We start from the raw sequence: 20,454 nt of genomic DNA on the forward strand, positions 1-20,454 counted from the left end.
CCTATTCTTACAGTCTTACCGCTGTTTACCTGAATAACTTCTCAGACTTTGAGATGATGCTACAACGCTGTTATTACACCCCGTCCCCTTGCTTGATGCCAACTCCAGACTACTTCCTTTTCCTAGTGCACGCTATCGCTTTATCTCCCTTTCCTGACCACATGCAAACCAAGAACACCATCTGCAAATCATACCTCCGGGTCCTCCCCTCCCAGCCTCATCCGCAAGCTCAGCTTCTCATTTCCACCCAACCATTCCCACTCACACTTCTACGGTCGCCATCCCAGGCAAATGGCTGGATGTCTCACATCAATCCAACTAATCAGTGAAATCAGTCAAACTAATGCAGTCCCAGTTGCTTTTGAAATGACTGACCAAACATTAATTAAAAGGAAAAAGACTGTGGAGGTTTCTGCAGTGAAATGATCTCCCATCGCTCTTCAGATGAGTCATGGAGAAAACGAAGAGTCTCCTGCCTTCCCCGTCTCCCTAAGGAGGCTCTATGCGTATCTTCCCCCCTTGAACACTCATTTTTATGTTATCTATTCGCATGAATTCAGCTATAATCCTTACATAGACTCTTTACCAGCTTTGCTCTAATAACCTTCCTACAGATCTCCGCCTGTCCTCGACGATTCCATGTTGAGTACAATTATGTCTGACAAACCAAAATTCCAGATCACCATTTTCAGGGACTTTTCCCATGCATAACACTGCTGTTTTCCTACTAAGTCTGAGGTGCCTGACTGTCTCCATTCTGGTGTCCCTTATTATTGCAAAAATACTCACGTTGTCCAAAACCCTACCCCACATACAGCTGGGAAACCAAGTATTTCCTTGAAGACCGTGACCGACATCCAGCTTACCCAAAAGTTCAAAAAACTGGGTTCCCAGGACATTTCTCCTCACCAGTCTCTCTACCAACCCATCTCTTCAGATTCTTCCACTGGTTTCTAGATCCCCAGCATCAAAATTAAACTCCTGACTCTTCTTCTCCAGACCACCACAGTAGAGTTGATCCCTGCTCTGTCCTAATATATCAGTCTTGCCGTCTTCATTCCACTAACAAAGCAAGTGTCCGTTCCCCCTTCGATCATTTAGTCTATGAGCACCTTTTCTCATCGCCCTGTGCCTGGATACGACTACTGATACCCTCCTTTCAAATCCGAAGACTCAGTCTTCTGATGACAGCTCAGGCAGTGTCAGTTGGCCATTTACTGAAACAGCTTCATTGAGATTAATGAAATTCTCCTCATTTATATTTCCTAAAAAAGAGCTGCTCAAACCCATCAGTGATGCCTACAGGCAGCCTCTGCAATAAAAAAACCGACCCACCTCTCCTGCCCCTTCCTCCGTGCTCTATTTGCCCCTTTCGCTTTGCATCACCCGTCGCACCCCCCCGGTCTGCGCAGCACCAGCAGCGGCCCACATCCCGGCTGCAATCTCTGGGCATTCCCACAGTGTTAACACATTGCACAACTTCAATTAAAAAAAAAAAAAAGTATGTAATTTTTACCTGCAAGTTTCCCTTCTTCAAATAACAAGCTCCGTGGAGATGGTACATGGGGTGTTTCGGCCTGTTTGTTGCTTTTTGCAGAACCGACCTGCCAGCCCGTGTCAGCAGAGGAATTTTTTACCTACGGAAGTTCCACCTACCCTTATGCCTTCCACGGCCCAGAAGAAAACTACTTATTAACACTCCTGCAGTAAATGTATTTTCTTTCCCTCGCAGAGCACAGCAAGTTAAATCCCAGCCCCCCGCTGCAGTTTCAACTTTACTCTGTCCCAGCATCCTCCCCCGAGCCCCACGCTGCTGAGCCTATGGGCCCGAGTAACCACAAACGGGAGTTACACAGTAAGCGAGGAGAAGGTTTGCTCTTTTTGCCTGGGCTGCCATAACAGTGGGCCCTGGGGGGAGCTGGATGGCCAGAGAGAGAAGTCCTGAAGGGAGAGAAGCACGATCCTTCATCTGAACAAAGGAACTGCTGTTCCTGTGAACTGAGGGACACAGAAAATGAGATTCCAAAGAAAAAAACCCCAACTGAAATCATCTGTTAGGATCAGAAGAACAACACCAAAATCTGGTGACTGAAGAAGGACCTAGTAAACCCGGCAGAGCTCAGTTCCCCTGTCGTGAGGCTGCTGTTGAAGAGATGGACTTTGACATTCGCAAGAGAAGGAACACTCTGCGACTGGCTCCTCAAACGAAAGCGGTGACGCTCACAGGACTCACCCACCCAGAGTGAAGCACGACAGCGTGACCCTCGGCATCCCCCTCGTGAGAGTCACACCTGAAACACAGCCTCTCTGCCCAGGCGCCCCTCAGCAGCGTGTCACTCTCGCTGACGAACGACACACGTGTAAGCAATTCATGGACAGAGAACTTACAGCTTGGATTATTAGAATCACAGAATCGCCTGGGTTGGAAGGAAACTTCCAGATCATCGAGTCCAACCATCAACCTCACGCTGACAAAAACCACCACTGACCCATGTCCCTCAGCACCGCGTCTGCCCGGCTCTGAAATCCCTCCAGGGACGGCGACTCCACCACTGCCCTGGGCAGCCTGGTCCAAGGCCTGACAGCCCTTTCCATGAAGACATTTTTCCCAATATCCATCCTAAACCTCCCCTGGCACAACTTGAGGCCGTTTCCTCTTGTCCCATGGCCTGTTCCCTGGGAGAAGAGCCCGACCCCCCCTGGCTACCCCCTCCTTTCAGGGAGCTGCATAGAGCGAGAAGGTCTCCCCTCAGCCTCCTCTTCTCCAGGCTGAACACCCCCAGCTCCCTCAGCCGCTCCTCACAAGCCTCCTGCTCCAGACCCCTCACCAGCTCCGTTGCCCTTCTCTGGACACGCTCCGGCCCCTCGATGTCCCTCCTGGAGTGAGGGGCCCAAAACCAGACACAGCCCTCGAGGTGGGGCCTCACCAGTGCCCAGTACAGGGGGACGGTCACTGCCCCAGTCCTGCTGGCCACACTGTCCCTGATACAGGCCAGGATGCTGTTGGCCTCCTTGGCCACCTGGGCACACTGCTGGCTCATATTTAGCTGCTGTCGACCAACACCCCCAGGTCCTTTTCCGCCGGGCAGCTCTCCAGCCTCTCTGCCCCAGCGTGGAGCCTCCATGGGGTTGGTGTGACCCAAGAGCAGGACCTGGCACTTGGCCTTGGTGAACCTCACACCATTGGCCTTGTCCCATGGATCCAACCCATCCAGATTCCTCTGCAAAGCCTTCCTACCCTCCAGCAGACCAACACTCCTGCCCAACTTGGTGTCCTCTGTAAACTGACTGAGGGTGCACTCGATCTCCAGTCCTATTCCCAGGAAAAGGAAGATGGCAAGACGTGGGGCTGGCAAGCAGGAGGCAGCTGATGCAGGAGCTGTTTGCTGTCTGCAAACAAAGCCAGCTCCTGATCAGGGAGCGTTGGGCTTCTGCCCAACTGCTGCGGGGGAGCACCCACACCACGTACGCTCAGGCACCACACAACAAGTGGGACATGGCAAACTGGTCCAGGCAAACCGGGACTCAGTGGTTAATGAGGCAGTGGGCACAGAAGGGGTGTGGAGGTGCTGCTCGAGGCTGGCTGGGACTGCAAGAACAGTGCAACCTTGGTGGTGACATGCAAGAGGCCACGGTCCCCACCACCAGCTGGGGCAACTAAATCTGGCACACAGGAGGCCTCAACCCACATGGAGCTCCTGAGAGAGGGCACGGTCAATGGGTCCCAGGCTGCAGGGACTGCCTTGGTGGGCATGATGTCCCTCCTGAGTGACTGCTGCAGATGATGTCCCTCGCTCACAGCAGATGCACTCTCATCACGGCACTGTGCTGCCACGTGATGGCAGTCATGGGTGGAGGTGAAAAGGAAATGTAATATTTAGATTCTGGATGAACAGAATATCAACAAGGTTTTTCTGCAGAGACCATGGAAACAGTCAGGGTTTCCAGGACCCTAATTTTTCACGGAAGAAGGAATAGCCAGAGACTACACAGGAATTAGAGGATGGAGACTCACAAATCAGGAGTGGCTGGAAGCTGGCGACATGGGAAAAGCTTTCATCACCAGGAGATGTGCACTTAGAGAACAAGCATAATGGCTTGGCGGTAACAGACGAGGAGGAACTGGTTTCCTCAAGGGAGTCATCAGAGCCACCTGAGCCCAAACCTCACCAACGGAAAAGGAAGTGGCAGATGAGCCTGGCTGGAGACTCCCTTCCGCAGGGAACCAAGAACCCATGCACCAGCTGGGTTTGCTGTTTCGCCACAAACGCTGCTCGCCAGCAGCTCGGACTCCCCCAGCACGTGGGGAGACTGCCATGGCTCATCCAGCCCTCGGACCACCGCTCCTTCCTCCTGACGCCACGAGTGCACCGACGCTGCTGCCAGGGGACATCCCAGGCATACCATGGCCCTGCCAGGGTGAAGCCCTGGATCAGTCCCTGTGCTGCCGGGCACATCCTTTGCAAGGTTCAACTCTCTGAGCTTCAGCTTTCCTAAGACCACCCTCGCCTGCTCGGGCAGCCTCTCACTGCTCTTCTACCATCTCAGCGCTGCCCGCGGGTGCGTGGGCTCAGGCAGGAGAGCCCTGCTCACACATGCGGACCTTCTCCCACGCCTGCTTGACTCTCCACACATCAGGATGGACCATTCTGTCCAAGTACTAACTCTTACCTTTCTCTGCGATGACTTCCCTCCCACATAACCTGCTACTAGGCTCAAGGACCAGACAGACCTAACAGCAGAGGTTACCAGTAAAAAAAAAAAGTCAATACTGACAACCAGTACTTCTAAGTGTTCTCATTAAAAATGTGGAAAATGGGAAAAACACAACCTTAGTAAGTTTGTGAACACCACCACACTGGGGGGCAGCAGTTGATACGCAGGAGGGGAGGAACCTAGGGAAGCTGTAGAAATGGCCCAGGAGGAACCTCAGAAGTTCAAGAAAGGCAAAACGCAAAGTCCTGGACGGGGGATGGAGTAACGGGGTGGGAGTCAGCTAGCCAGGAAGAGCTCGCAGAAAAGGCCCAGAGAGCCCTGAGAGGACCCATCACCCCAGGAGTCAGCGTTGTGCCCCTGGAACGGCCAGCAGTGTGAGAGCAGGGATTGCTCCCCTCCATTCACCACCACCGAGACCCATCAAGATACTGGGTCGTGGTGGGGCTCGCGAGCACAGGAGAGACATTGCAATAGGGCAGCAGGTCCTGTGGAGGCCCCTGGGATGGTCGGGGCTGGAGCACATGAGATCAGACAAGAGGCTGAGAGCAGGATTTGCTCGGCCCAGAGAGGAGAAGATGAAGGGGAGACCCTACTGTGGTCTGTGACTGCTCAGTTGGGTGGGGTGAGACGATGGAGCCAGGCTGCTCTCGGAGGTGCCACGATGGGATGAGAGGTACAAGATACAACAAGGGAAAATCCAACTGGGTATTAGGAAAAAAAACCTCCACCTGAGGGTGATCAAACACTGGAAGAGGGGCCAGACAGCTCTCCAGTTCCGGAGATACTGAAAACCCTGGATAAGGCCTTGAGCAACCTCCTTAATGGGACCTACTCGAAGAGGCAACTGGACCTTCTTGGGGGCCTTCCAACCTGCATTATGTGATGAACGAATCTCCTTGAGGTCTCACAGAGTCAATGCTTAAGAAAGTCTGTTATATTAGGACTTCAACAAAACTTAGTTTTCTTAAACCTGCTGAAAATATACCCAACACTGTGACTTTGGCTCGGATATTCCAAATCAGACACAATAAAAGAAAGTTCGTGCTTTATTATTGAAGATGGTAGTCAACAAGGGACTCGGCAGCAACCAACAGGCCAAGCTGTCTGATCTTTCAAAGATCACAACATCAGCAGTCACTTCACTGAAATACTGACATGAAACTTTCCTCAGCTGAGGACTGATCTTGCAGTAGGACAATTTTTGTACAAGAGAAAGATAGCCACGTTAGTCTCATCCAGCCCTGGGAGCTACCGCTTCTCGAGGGCAAAGACAGCATAAAGAATACGCCCTTTTTATTCTTTTAGTTTGTTAACTGTGAAAGTAACGGGAAAAAGCGGGACAAGGTGCAGTAGGGTTTTTTTCTGTGCTATGATCACTATCCATGTTAGACTGACAAAAAGGGCACCTGGCTACAAGTGGTGAAAACTGGGGGATGAGTTCAACCCCAGAGGCACTGAGCCTGTGAGGGGTTTCGGCAGAAGCCACGGTCCACGCCTGGGTGCTCTTCACCAGCACCCAGGGAGAAGAGATGGATCAAGCCAGAAGAAGCAGATTTCTCTTCGGAATAACAGGGATCACATCTCCTGATTACCAAGGAAATCGTGTCAGGGATGGTGAATGGTGTAACCCACTCTGTGACCCACAGGTGGGGTTTTGGGGGGAGATCCCAGTGACTCGCTGTGCTCCTGCTGAGCCATAGCGGGTCCTCTCCTCCAGACCTGAGTCGGGAGGACAGGCTAATGCTCCTCAGTGGAATTACACAACAGAAGCTGGATTTTGTCACTAAGGCAAGCGCAAGGAGATGAAGTGCAGAAGAGATATCCAGAATAACTGCGTCCGCTTCACATCAATTCCCAGTTCATGCCAGACATGGAGTCTTCTCACAGTGGTCGTGCCTCTTCTCATTTTTCTAGGTAAGACTTTATGCTAGTAACACATGGACAGAGGACAGACTTCTTTGATGACACTTATCTGTTCTGGTATTAAAAATGCTTCAAGGAGCAACCCGTATCTGAGCTTTCTTGCTGCAGAAGTAGTAAATTATTTAAAGTCAATATTATTTGTTTCACAAATCCACAGAGACGTTTCAGGATCAAGTGACACCAACCAAAGAGAATATGTTGTCACCCATCTGCACGATGTCAGATTCGTCCAAAGGTATGAAAACGAAGGTGCCTGAAAGACAAGCCTGCTGGAAGGACCTCCTTAGAGGTTTCTGATGAAGACTCTTCTAGGATTTTCAGTTGTGAGAGTTCAGGAACAGGGAGGAGACAGGGCTGTAAAGACGCAGTGTAGCCAACAGGTTATTTCCCTTACATCGCACCTGCCCGTGGGCTGCTGCATCTGGAGGCTTCCTTGCCCTGAGCTGGGCAGAAGCCCCACTGTACAGAAGTATGGAGGACCAGCACGTGCTACCCAAGGCATTTTCCTGATGGCACAGCTCTCCAAAACAACAACATCTGAGCTACACAAACAAAGCATTCCTCTGTCATGCATGAGCAGAGGGAAATGGGTAAGGAATTATCATACTTTCACATGTTAACTGTATGCCCTCAATTACAGATCAGGGAAGAAAAAGGGGAAAACTACCACAAACTGTAGTTCTACAGTTCAAGAATGTATAAAATGGCACTGCCACCTTCTTTCTGCTCATACTCATCCACTTATCTTCTGCCCCTTTCTCCTCCCTTATTGCACAAGTCCATGCAGGAGAAAAAAAAACCCAACAACAAATCAAGGAATTGGGACGGCCGAAAATAATCCTGGCAGAAAATACAAGTAGAAGAGAGGTGTTTTCAGTTGGATCAATTCCCTGTGCCGTGTCACCTTACAGCCACATGAACACTTCAGCTGGCGAGGATCCAAGAGGAGCTGGACGGGCAGCACAAGCAGTAAGAGGGTGAAAGCAGGACAGCCTCTGGCTGCGGCAACGCCAACTTACGGCGCTCGGGGAACTGCTGGCCCAGCCTCACTCGGCACTGGAAGACAAACGCTCGCCCTAGGACAGCGAGAACCTCCACCCTGGCAAGGGGTAGACAAGGCAACTTCAAGCACACCCTTCAGAAGGTCCATTGAGTAGAAAACCGAGCAGAGAAGGGAGCCACCAGCACTGCCCTGCTACCACAGCCTAAGGATCTCTAAAATGGAAAGCCAGAGAATTGAGACTCACGTGCAATTATCGGGGAGTCTCTAACGTACCAGTCAAAGCGACAACATGGACATCAAATCCCTAAGGAAAGATGCTGTGGGACTTGTCATGCAGAATATGATTTTGTTTAACTTAAAACTTGAAATATCATCTACATAAATCCGACGCTGTAAAATGCTACCTTTCCAGAGAGCAAGAAACATAGAACAAACCAACTGAATTTCACTGTCAAGTGGAAAAGTGGTCTTTTCACACCCCAAAGTGATGTACCCTCGACTGCAGCACTTTCCAGTGAAAAACGCTGCTTCCTAAACTCTACTTGGACAGCAAAGCTTTTAGCTTTTGCTAAGTCACGCAAACACAACATAGAAGGCGTTTTGTTGTTCAGACGACAATCATATTCTACTGGGGAAGTAGCTGGAGCGTAGCCTGGAGACCTGATGTAATGTTAGACATCCGCAGACACCATCCCATACCAGAGCACACCAATACTAGGGAAACCTTAAAATACTAAGTTTAATTGTGTCACTGTGCTACAGCACAGACAAACAGCTAGCCAAAAACCCATGGCACAGAACGTCTATCCAAACCAGTGGCTGCTGCATGGAGGAAGGTGCGCAGATGGGGAAAACCCTGAATGTGGCACGTAAAGACACACTGCAAACATCCAGTGTGCAAGCGAATGACATCTGCATGCAGGCTCAACGCACGGACAGAGCAATCCATCAACTGTGAACTGTTTAATGGAAGATGGCCACACACAGGGGATTATAAGACACAGCATATAGGAAGTTAATTAAATGCACACAAATCATAGAATCATAGAATGGGTTGGGTGGGAAGGGATCTTAAAGATGATCCAGTGCCACCCCCTGCCCTGGGCAGGGACACCTCCCACCAGCCCACATTGCTCCAAGCCCCGTCCAACCTGCCCTTGAACCCCTCCAGGGATGGGGCAGCCACAGCTTCTCTGGGCAACCTGGCCCAGGGGCTCACCCCCCTCACAGCAAAGGATTTCTTCCCAAGATCTCATCCCAATCTCCCCTCTTCCAGTGGAAAACCCTTCCCCCTCGTCCCATGGCTCCCCTCCCTGAGCTAGAGTCCCTCCCCAGCTTTCCTGGAGCCCCTTTAGGGACTGGAAGGGGCTGGAAGGTCTCCCTGGCGCCTTCTCTTCTCCAAGCTGAACCCCCCCAGCTCTCTCAGCCTGTCCTCATAGCATAGATGTCCCAGCCCCCCGATAATCTTCATGGCCCTCTGCTGGACCTGCTCCAACAGGTCCATGTCCTTCTTGTGCTGAGGACTCCAGAGCTGGACGCAGTGCTCCAGGTGGGGTCTCACCAGCTCAGATCCAGATCAGGAGATAGCCGGACACTGCTCTGCCGTTCGATAAGGGCTACAACGGTTTTACTGTTACCATCTAATACACCGTGCAACAGACCGCCTTCTCCCAAATTTCCACAGTTGGGAGAGGGAGAAGAGTGGGTGAGCAGGAGTGAGAATCTGGCAGGATCAGCCAACTGCGGCTGTAGGAGTTCCCGAAAAATTAATAATAATACTTTTCCTCTTGCTGAAACTCAAAAGAGCCTGATACCTCTCTGGGATGACCGGCATCCCAAAGGCAGATGAAGACTGCCTTGAGACACCACACAATTCCCAACCGCTCTGACTACCGGCTGACATACAGTATTTTTTTCCTGATGTGATAAAAAGCTAAAGCAGTCCATGAAGCGTAACTTTTATTTCTACTACCTACCCAAAAATGAAGATTGCAAATTAACTTTTCTGGAGACTTAAGTTTCTGAATATATTGCCAAAATTGTCGGTAAGTGGGTTCTCCAAACATTCAGTCCCAAATTTCAATATTGCTACTGCTTTCTGTTTTTCTGAGAAGTCCTTAAGCCATGAGATTTTTAAATGCTTGGGGATAATACATATATTAAGACTATTTGGAAAAAAAAAACACTTCTAGTGCCACTTGGTATCTTCAGTTCATTTTCATTTCTTTTTGACTGTGTGAAATCTTTAACTTGTGGAATTAACCTGATAAGATGGGGTTAAAACATACCCCGTCCAGATCTGCCTGTCTATGGATGGTTAATATTTGAAGCCTGGATATTTGGACATTTCCTGGATGAAACTTCCAGGAGAAACGCTACTCACTTAAAATGCCATTTTAACATCAGAAGAAAAAATAATTGCATTTATCTTGGTAGCGCTTTTATGTCGCGCTACTGCAATGTCCATCCCACACTGGTGAGCCCAGCCTGGCCCCAGTAGCTCAATGGGTCTCACCAGTGCTGAGCAGAGGGGAGCAATTCCTGCCCTCGGGCCATCACCACCTGGGATGGGGCTGGCCTTTGCTGCAAAGGTGCGTTCTCTTCCAGTGAACCCTCCGTCATCCCCCGTCAACTCATTTCTCGAAGGCTTTTTCCTCCCAGCTCCTCTCTTGGTATTAGTCTTTGATGTCTAACCAACTCAGCTGCTCCCTTTCCTCTCAAAAACCCAAGCCCTCCCTTCACGGGTGAATGCCCGTGCAGGTCCGTAAGGATCGATTTGTGCCTGTGTTGTTTTCCGTCTCTGTAAGAGCGTGTGTACTGCAGGACGCACCGTAAGGCTGCCAGGAGGAAGGCAGTGGTCACATCTGTCCCAGGGCTCTGCAAAGAACCTGCTCAGCGATGGGCTGGTCAACGGTCCAGACACGGAAGACCCAGGCAGCCAAGCTTGCCAAACATACAAATCCTGCTGTGGGCTTCAGTGACTCCAGTACAGCATTCCATACGGCACACCGCTCTTCTGCTTTACTGACAGGGAGCTAAAGCAGGCTTTTTCCCCCCAGTCCTGCATATCTGCCCACAAAAGGGGGCTGAGGTGGCCTCACCCAGACTGGGCTACGAGGGGAGAAAAACTCGTCCTACCTGTACAGCAAACTAAGCGTCTCAACGGGATATTTTATAAGGCTGCCTATTAAAGAGGAGGGGGAAGGAGGAGGCATGAGATATCATCTCCACAAGTCACACACATGGCGAGGAATTAAACAAATTACTGTCCCAAATGGTCAGTCTGAAATCCTGAACACTGGGAAAGATTACAAGTTTCCTTTGTCAAAGCTCGACAGCAAAAACAGCTCGAGTAAATAGTGGTTGCTAGATGGAAAAATGAGTTGAGAAGCCTTCCCTGCCAGTGACTGGGCCAGGCTTGCTCCGCCGTGTGAGCCACGAACAGGCTGAAGCACCCAAAGTAACCGACCTGCAGACTCTAGCACTAAGAAAAACAGTTCTCAGAAGAGTGGATCCGCTCTCACAATAAACAACAAAAAAGAATCCTATTCCTTTAAGACACAAACAAACAAAACCCCTCATTCCCAATCTTGTAGAGAAAAAGCAGCAGTAGATTCTCACATTCAGCACTTCCTGCCGTAGCGTCGCGGGCTCCACGCAGCTGATCAGACGGAGCAGGAGGTCCATCATTGCCGATGTATCTATATGCTTTAGCACCAGGCTAATAAATTTGTCTTTTCTCCGTAAAAATGCAATCACCTAAGAACAAAAGCGTCATCATCAGTTTAGCAGAGCACAGAGACAGGGCACACAGAACTTCCTACACCTCCCCTTCTGCTCTCAGCCCCCCACCCTGCCGCAGCCAGGCTGCTGGGTTCAGGAATTCTCCAGAGAAGGAGAGAGTAACGTCCTCGTTTGCCGGCAATGCTCACGCAGACCTTTTTAGCTGTCGTTTCTTTCCTCTGTGCCACAAAGAAACCCAAGCCCACAGAAATAAGAAGCTGGTGAAGCTGGAGAATTTTTCATTCCACTACGGCTCTCTGACAGCCTTCGTTTAAAAAAAATCCATTTTGAATTGGAACACAGTATTCCTAAAACACCGTTCAGCTCATGCTTCAGCACCCCTTTTATCGGCATGAGACTGAGGCGTTGTTTGTGTAACGGGATGATTCTGGGCACGGATCAAAGGGGACATCAATATGCCGGAGTACGAAAAAGAAAGCTTTAGCTGTGGCACAGGAATATCCCAGATCTGAGACCAAAACCACGCAAAGGTGTGCAAATGAGCCGGCACCTGAGGAAGCCCGAAGAAACTTTTCAGGGCCTATGTCCCAATTCCAGCTTTAACGAGCACACTGAGCTATTTTTCAACTCTAGGAATACACCGAGATCACGAGGGTAGCGACGCTACTGCCACACACACGAACAACGTTAGCGAATTCATTTGTGCTTACGCGTCAGGACAAATCTAATCACTACCTGTTCCGTTTTTCTTGCAATGAGATTCCCAATAGTCTTACTGAAGAAACTGGCAAGCAAAGGGTTGAGGGGAGGCTCGTGATCCAGGAAGTCATAGAGGATGTTCAGCAGAGTTTCATCCCCTCCCAGCTTGTCGTTGATCTGCGGCACGTCGGAGGTGAGCAGTTCGCAGGCTGTGTTCGGGTACCTGCAAGGACAGAGCCAGAGCAACTAAGGGTGAAATGAAAACTCTCAAGAAAACCTTCCCTTTCTCAAGTTATAAAGAGCAGGAGGATCGCCCTTGCTGCAGGCGGGGCGGGACGGAACCAAACCACCCAAAAAACAAGGGGCATCTACCTTTACAGCAAGGAAACACCATTTCCTGGAGCACACCGTGTCTCTCAACCCCTGAATTATGCATCGCGGCTGCCTTCAAATCGCACTTCTGATTTTCAAAAGTGATGCTTAATCAGTTTCAATACACTTACAATCTCTTAAGATCTTTTAACATACGTCTATTTGCACAACTAAAATTAACCCCAGAGTCGAAGGTTGATTTGAAGAACGCATATTTTAGCAGGTTTCTGTAACGTTTCTGAAAAATTATTCATTCCACTACTGCAGCTGAATTAAAAATGAGCATCATTTTTTTTTTTTTAAATCAAGAGGACAGGAATTTAGAGACAGAACATTAGATCTAACACAAAACTCCTACCAAATGAGCACACACTATGTACAAGAGCAAGTAATTCACGGCCAACCTTCTGAGTTCCAATTTTTCAGTGATGTCTACAATCTTCTGTAAAATTAACTTGTTTCTCAGGAAATATTACTGTGCCTGGTTTAGATAATTTTGCTCACTTAAATCAGAATATGAAATGATATTTGACAGCTAATGAAATCCTTTATTTTCCTGACCTTGTTTCTGGCTCTTCCAGGTGGTGCTTCTAGAAACGGGTTACATTTACGATCAGAAAAGGTAATAACGTGTTTATAATTAATATTATGCTTATAATTAGACAAAGTCTCAAATATCAAAGTGCAGACGCACAAAGCAATACTCTAAAGTCAACGCAAAAGAAAACGCTTTTTGGGGACTGTTAGTTTTGCCGAAGGACTACGTTTCCTCAGGCTGAGGTCGCAGACGGGTCCCGGCTCCACTCCGCGCCCCTGCCCCGACTGCCCCCCTCCGTCACCCACGCCGCGGGGGGGCTGAGCAGGGCACGGGGGGCTGTCGCCCACGCACGCTGCCACACCGACATTCATCTGGCCAGTCTTTAGTTTTTTAAAACGCGATTTCAGCGTTTCATTGTTAGATCAGTGTCTTAATTCCATATTGTAGCTACTGTCCATGGATAAAAAGGGCTTAAGAGAACTCCTTCGACAAAGGCCTCGCCACCATCACCCAGAGGTTACTGTAACGAGAAACAGCAGTTCGTTAGCGCTGTGAAATCCAACGTAGCGCTGAACTTCAGCACTATTTTCACAGTTTCAGTGATATATATGATCCCAGAGCCAAAAGGCAGCTGGACTTTACTTTTAAACCATGACTGACTCTTACCCCGCTAATTGTTTAAAGCCCGCCGGGGCGCGCTCGGCTGGTCGGGCAGCCCCGAGCACAAAGCAGCGATGCTCAACACCCAGCTTCCCACGGAGCGCCAGCTCCTATCCATGACTCCTAAGGCAGTTTTGATCCGTTATCAAGCGATACAGATTAAAAATAAAAGCCACTCTTTACCATTTGACTGCTTTCTGTCTGTAAGCAGAGCTAGTTACCTTGGGTTTTTTTCAAAAGCAGAAAGAAAATATGCTTTGTACTTAAAAACTGGCCAGTTCAATTAACATTAAAAAAAGCCTACAGTACGACCTTGCTACAAACGTGCATACGTTAAGTAGTGCTTTCACCTTCCAAATAAAAATTGTGCCATTCCATGAGACACAAACCCAACAGATTTCCCACTTTTAGTAACTACGCAAGGTCTACCGCCAAGATCAATACAAAACACTCCTGCAAAAACACGACTGTTTCTACGCCGCAAAGGGAACACCTTCACTTTGGTAAGACGGTTAAACTGAAACAGTATTTCGAGACACAGCAAGAATTTTTTCTTGCCTTAATCTCAAAGGAAAAACGGGGGCAGCGGAGCGCGGCGGAGGCGACTGGGTGCCTCCCACATGGCTGCCACCTTTGCCGTAGGACAGGTCAGCGTGTAACAGAGTCCGGGTTGCAGCACTCACCTGCTGGGTTTTTTTCCCCTCCCTTAGCCAAAATTAGTCAGATTTCTGCTGTGAACCTCATTAACAGAAAAATCAAGGGGAAATTGTAACAGCCCCTCCCAAATTTGAACTGGGACCCTCTGCTCTGAGCTTTGGTCTCCCACCTTCCCTGTCAGGGAGGAATTGGGGAATTACTGTAGGTCTTGGGAAATTTCAGCTGTTCTTGGGGTGACAATACGGACACGTGGATTGCCGGGAATCATACAAAGGGAAAAATATGGCGCCACTGTGTGAATTCACAGTATGCTCACGTCTCCAGCAGAACATGCCATCGCATAAAGAAACTGCCAGGACCATTGTGAGGACCAGACATGGGAAAGGACACTTGTTGCGTTGATCCCAGGGGCTGTTGTTGGCACGTGCACCTCTGCTGAGAGAGACCCATAGCTCTCTCCACCTGCCCGTCCTTCCCAGGGGTTTGCCTTGGCTATACTGGGAGTTACGGGCACGTGGCTTCCATCCCAGAGCCGTGGCTTAACCAGCAGGATGCTCTGCTGGCCCTTGGCTCTCTCCCATTCCCAGCTCCAGTCGGAGCTTCCATTCAGTTGTTGTGCTCTCAGGGGCATCACACTGTGCCCACCTTTACCTTAATCATCGGCACTGGGTTGGTTTTGTTATATTCATTGAATAGAATTTTTATTTGGGAAGAAATTCCACACCTCGACCTTCACAATTTAGGTCTTACTGTACTCCTCACAGTTCCATTTGGTTCTTAACGAGGAAAATACTTCTTGTCCTGAAGGTGTGAAGACAAGTGTTAAAGGGCAGCAATAGCTTCCCCAGTACCTACGCTGAACCGCTGCCTGTAGAGCCTTGTGCTCTCAACCGCGGACGCACGCCTCCCCTGTTCACTGAGCGTTTCCAGCGTGCTGCCCGCCAGGGCTCCACCGCCTTCCCCGGCACGTAAAAGCTCATTTGAAGCCCGTCAATGCGCACGTGTAACTTGGGCCATCAGCACTGACTGTATTCACTCGAGTGCTGCCTGGCCACGTAACATCACAAGGTCTCTCTGCCTTTCAACTAACCAAAGTAATTTTGCATTAGCAACTTTCTACATTTGTAATTCCCCTTTTATTTCATGTGTGACTATATCAAACAGCACAGGACTCAGCAGTGCAAAACCAGAAAGCTGGAACCGGCCGTTCTTCCCTCATCTGTAGTTCTTTTCTTTAAACAGTGATTAATTGATGACAGAACACTTCCCTGTTATCCCACGACAGCTTCTTTTCAACAGTCTTTGATAAGGGTCTTTACCTTTTCAGGGCTGTATCAACATTATCCGTGTGTTTCACTGACTCCATCAAACTCAGCTCCTGACCTGACGCCTGTCGTCCCGCCACAAAGGCAGGACCGTGGATGGCCGAGAGCTGCATCTGGAGACCTGCCTGTGAATCACAGCACTAGACCATGAGATTTTTGGCGTGCACAGTGCAGAAGCCAGATTTACTGGCTCACAGACCCTTCTTAAGAGCTGGTGCCCTATCTGACACTTCCATCCCACTGGCTTTCAGGTTGGCCAGGTGAGCAAGTTCATATTTGAGTTCCTCTAAATCACTCGGGTGAAGACCAGCCGCTCCAAACAACTGTTCTACTTATTTTGTTCCGCAGACGCTCCAATTTGAGACAGTTCTTCAGACTATTCCCCTGTAAAGAGAGACGCCACTTGGGAATCTCCTGGGAAGTCTCTGAAGTCAGCACCAACACGGACGGTTTAATTAGATTTTCCGCTATGGTCCTATCTTCCTTTTCACACTTGGATCACCCACCCACCCTACACATTCTCGGAGAGGCTTCCTTATTTTCATGGGTTTAGAGTGTTAGGTTGCTTGCCTTTGGCAAACTGCTTCTCAAAATCCCCTCATCCAGTCTCACAGATTACCTAGCCACAGTATCCTTTTTCCATATCTGGACACGACTTCCCTTTGGTGAGGAGGTACTTTTACCTCCAACGGGTTATTTGTTTTTAACCAAGCCCGTTCTCTACATCAGAATTTTTTAAAATCTTGGTAACACAAGCTCTGCATTTACCACAAGCCACTAAAACGTTTCCAGGCCAGCTGTGAGCTTTTTACCCTTTCACAGACCCATTTACTTCCTAACCAGCCACCTCATATTTATGTAGCTCCATTCCTAAAAGTTAGAAAAACAAACCCCAGGCCTACGATAATGCTGTTTATGTCTTTTCTGCTCCTACGAGGATGTTAAATCTGAGTACATTATGGTTACTATTACAAAGTGATTTTACAACAGTTACGTTTCTTAGAGCCCCCAAGGGTATATGAAGAGTTATTTCTCCTTTTTCTGGCTCATTGCTCCATGCGAAAGGCATTCACGGCTCCTAAAAATCCATGCAGCGTGCCTCCCTGGGATGTAGATGCTGTCGACGGGGGGATAATGAGACCCCGCATTGTTACAGCACGTTCTGCTCCTGCAGCTTTTACAGTCCCCAAGTCTCCCAGGGTCAGATCTAACACTTCTCCCTTTCCATCGAGCACCGCACCCCCGCCACACGGGTCCCCTGCAGCCCCGCCACACGGGTCCCCTGCACCAGCCATCGTACCTCAGGGACACCGTGCTCTGTCCCCCCAGCCCACTCCTGCGCCACCAGGCTCTGCCCTGCGCTGCATTCAACCCCACACGGTCCCAACAGGTTTATGAGACACCCCAGTATGTCAGCAAGCTCATTATAAATAGACATCACAATTCAAACAGTTTATACACTTCTCCGATCACTACAGGTGTTCGTCTGGTTGCTGAGTTTCACACGCTACGCTGAGACGGGGATTTACTGCTGAGTTTTCCTCTTCGCAGTTTCCCTTCTGAACTTTATGAACTTCCATCCCACCGACGTTTCAAGAATAAAGTATTCTGATGATTCCATTTCCACAGCACGCATCACTTGGAGCTGCACGTCCTTCCAAACCTATCAAGTTTCTCCCCTGTTCCAGTTTAAAATCTTTCATAACCTTTTCTGAAGAGCCAAAAATTGGATTCCATTTGGATTTAGACAGAGTCCATTCTTCCTGATTAGTCTTTATTTATTCCAAAGGCTTCCCCCAGCTCCTCATAAGCTTAAGCCCTCTCTCCCCTCTCCAGTGCCTCAGCGTGCTTTGGAAATGCTTCTCTGCCTGGGCTACCCATGGTACCGGAAGCATTTCCAGAAAAACACTTATAAAGCTCAGCTCTAGTTGTCCCAGGAAGCAGGTCACTACGCAGTTCTCCTTGCCATCAGACTCGCTTCTCTCTTGGTGTGTAACCACACTCCCACCACTGCACCCACTTCTCCAGCGGACCACTCGGAGAAGAGGAAGAAGATACAATGGCATCATCCGATGAAGAGATTGGTGAATGAGACTGCTCTCTTCTGGCCTTCCCAACACAAGACTTAGAATCGTGGAATGCTTTGGACTGGAAGGGACCTTAAGGCCCACCTAGTCCACCCCCTGCCCTGGGCAGGGACACCTCCCACCAGCCCAGGTTGCTCCAAGCCCCGTCCAACCTGGCCTTGAACCCCTCCAGGGATGGGGCAGCCACAGCTTCTCTGGGCAACCTGGCCCAGGGGCTCACCCCCCTCACAGCAAACAATTTCTTCTTTCTCTCTAATCTAAATCTACCTTCTTCCAGCAAGGGGACTGCAATGCTGGAGGCTGACCTCTTCCCACCAACATCTACCTTCGTCTGTGCCCTGGCCTGGCCTTCAGCTGCCTACATCACATGCTGCCTTCATGGCACGTGAAGTTCAAGAGCACTTGGGAGTAAACACTCTCACATCGAGCTTCCCTCTTCGTTTTGGTTTGCATTAAGGATTTTGCTTGTTGAGAAGTTTTTATTTGTCCCTACCCTTCCTCAGTCTGTTTGGTTACAACAGGAAAAGGTCTCCACTTCCACAGGCACACAGGACCAGAGACATAAACCATCTTCCAACAGCAGACACAAAAATCTCAGAAAGCACTTAAAAATACGGCCTGGTAAACTGAAGCAGTGCTCTGCAGTGGCATGGACAACGTACGATTAGTAGTGGCATGGTACTGAAATCCCTCGTCCTCTCCTCCAGCAAAATACACGCAGATTCCAGCGAAGGACCACAAGTCTTGCATGTCCAGCATCTCCTCTGCCCATCAACTCCCAGCACTGAGGAAAGTATCGCCCACCTTCCCCAGTCAGACACGTGGGGGTGAACTTGGCTCGGAGCTTGGGTAAAGGGCTGCAGGAGCACAGAGCCATCACCCCGCGGAAAGGCGGTCGTTCTGACAGGAGATGGGAAAGGCAAGAAGTCCCAGGACTGTTGCACATCACCTCCCTGCCCTAGCAGAACCTGTACGAAACCTGCATTTGTAGGACAAGAGTGTAAAACTAACCCCCCTGGTTCCTTCTGCTAATTTGCCTTTTAGAGCAGATGCCTTGCAGAAGCAGCCATATAATGTTCCAAGTTACTACAGAACGCATTTCTTGGCATTCCTGAAAATAGTCACCTAAACCCAGCTGATCAACTACCTCACCTAAGAATAAACCTCAGCAATAATATACCATTTCTTCAGTGGTTTTCAAGCAACAAGAGCAATAACCAACACTGATCCATTCCCACGCTGACGAACTTGCCCGTTTTTATTTATTTATACATAGAGCAAGCTTTTATTTTTACATAAACTTAACAAAGAAAAACAAACTTCCCAAATCCAAAATGTAAATATTTTCAAGTATACATTTAGTTAAAAACCTATAACCCCAACTTGCTGTGAGAACCAAACCCATCTAGAGTTCGCCCCCATAAGAAAGAGGCTCTTTACGGCGTCCGGCCTCTCCCCAGCTGTACGGACCCTGAAACCTGCAGGTTTTGCAGAGGCAGCACAGGGAGAATATCACATCTTTTAGGCACTGTACAGCTCACTTTCTTTTGTGGGCTTGGCTACTGAAAACCAGTCAAGCTCAGATACGGATCACTCCGAGCAGAATGCTCTTGGCTTGCAGTTTTGCTAAAACCACACTAACGGTACTTCTGAGATGCTGATTGTTTTGCTTGCAAAGTCTTGAACAAAGAGCAAGACGGTTTTTCTCCAAACTCAATGTCAAACCATTAAAAATAAAGAAACAAGCTTCTGACAATTCACTACAAATAACAAGAGGCTGTGAAATATTTCACGGAACTCGAAAGCCTTTTTCCCGAGACTGAGAAGGTGACACCCATCTCGCACCAGAGCGTTCCCAACACCAAGCTCCCTCACCGGGTTTTCTCCGTGGAGGACAGAAAACGAATACCTACTTGAAGCGGACCTTCTCATCCATATCCACCGGGGGCTCATGTGTGATGAGGTTGACCAGCTCCTCCATGCAGTGCTGCTGGCAGAGGAAGTCCAGCAGCTTGCGGTTCTGCGCCTTGCACTCCTGTAAGATGTCATCTTCATCCATCAGCTCGTGAAGTGTCACATCTTCTTTATCCAGCAGCTTGTCCACGTGTGATGTTGTGTTCAAATCAAACTTCCAGAACATGTTGATGGGACACAACTAGCTGTAAAGCAAAAGAATAGGAGTTAATCTTCCACCTTCGCTAATTATTCCTCCTTTGTAATTCTGAGCGGAATACCTTAATATAGGTGCTAGCCAGCTTGTAAAAATCAGTTGAATTCTGTAAACAAAATTAGTTAATTTTTCACAACAGAAAACTAACACAACTTAGATTACAGCGGTCTCTTCTCCCAAGGAACAGGCGATGGGACAAGAGGAAACGGCCTCAAGTTGCGCCAGGGGAGGTTTAGGATGGATATTAGGAAACATTTTTACACTGAAAGGGTTATTAAGCACTGGACCAGGCTGCCCAGGGCAGTGGTGGAGTCGCCATCCCTGGAGGGATTTCAAAGCCGGGCAGACGCGGTGCTTAGAGATATGGGTCAGTGGTGGTTTCTGTCAGCGTGAGGTTGATGGTTGGACTTGATGATCTGAAAGGTCCCTTCCAACCCGGGCTCTTCTATGATTCTGTGATATCGATCATGGGCACAATACACACATGAACTAACTGTAACTGCAGGTACCTTGAAGTAAAATCAAAGGTTATGTTCATAGCGAGAAACGCGTGGCTGGAT

General features: G+C 49.0%; 1 protein-coding gene across 6 annotated transcripts in view; it reads right to left on the reverse strand.

Annotated features, from left to right (window-relative positions):
• Window positions 1-20,454, reverse strand: part of PPP6R2 (protein phosphatase 6 regulatory subunit 2) — a 105,563-nt gene that overhangs the window by 38,932 nt on the left and 46,177 nt on the right. For all 6 annotated transcript variants that reach the window (XM_074573101.1, XM_074573098.1, XM_074573103.1 and 3 more), the window contains 3 exons: window positions 19,638-19,883; window positions 12,122-12,308; window positions 11,264-11,401 (listed from right to left, as the gene is read on the reverse strand). In XM_074573101.1, coding sequence (XP_074429202.1) covers window positions 11,264-11,401; window positions 12,122-12,308; window positions 19,638-19,864 — 552 coding nt within the window. In that variant the 5' untranslated portion in view covers window positions 19,865-19,883. The remainder of the gene's footprint in view (window positions 1-11,263; window positions 11,402-12,121; window positions 12,309-19,637; window positions 19,884-20,454) is intronic.

Source organism: Larus michahellis, chromosome 1 (genome assembly GCF_964199755.1).
Source record: "Larus michahellis chromosome 1, bLarMic1.1, whole genome shotgun sequence".
Taxonomy (NCBI): Eukaryota; Metazoa; Chordata; class Aves; order Charadriiformes; family Laridae; genus Larus; species Larus michahellis.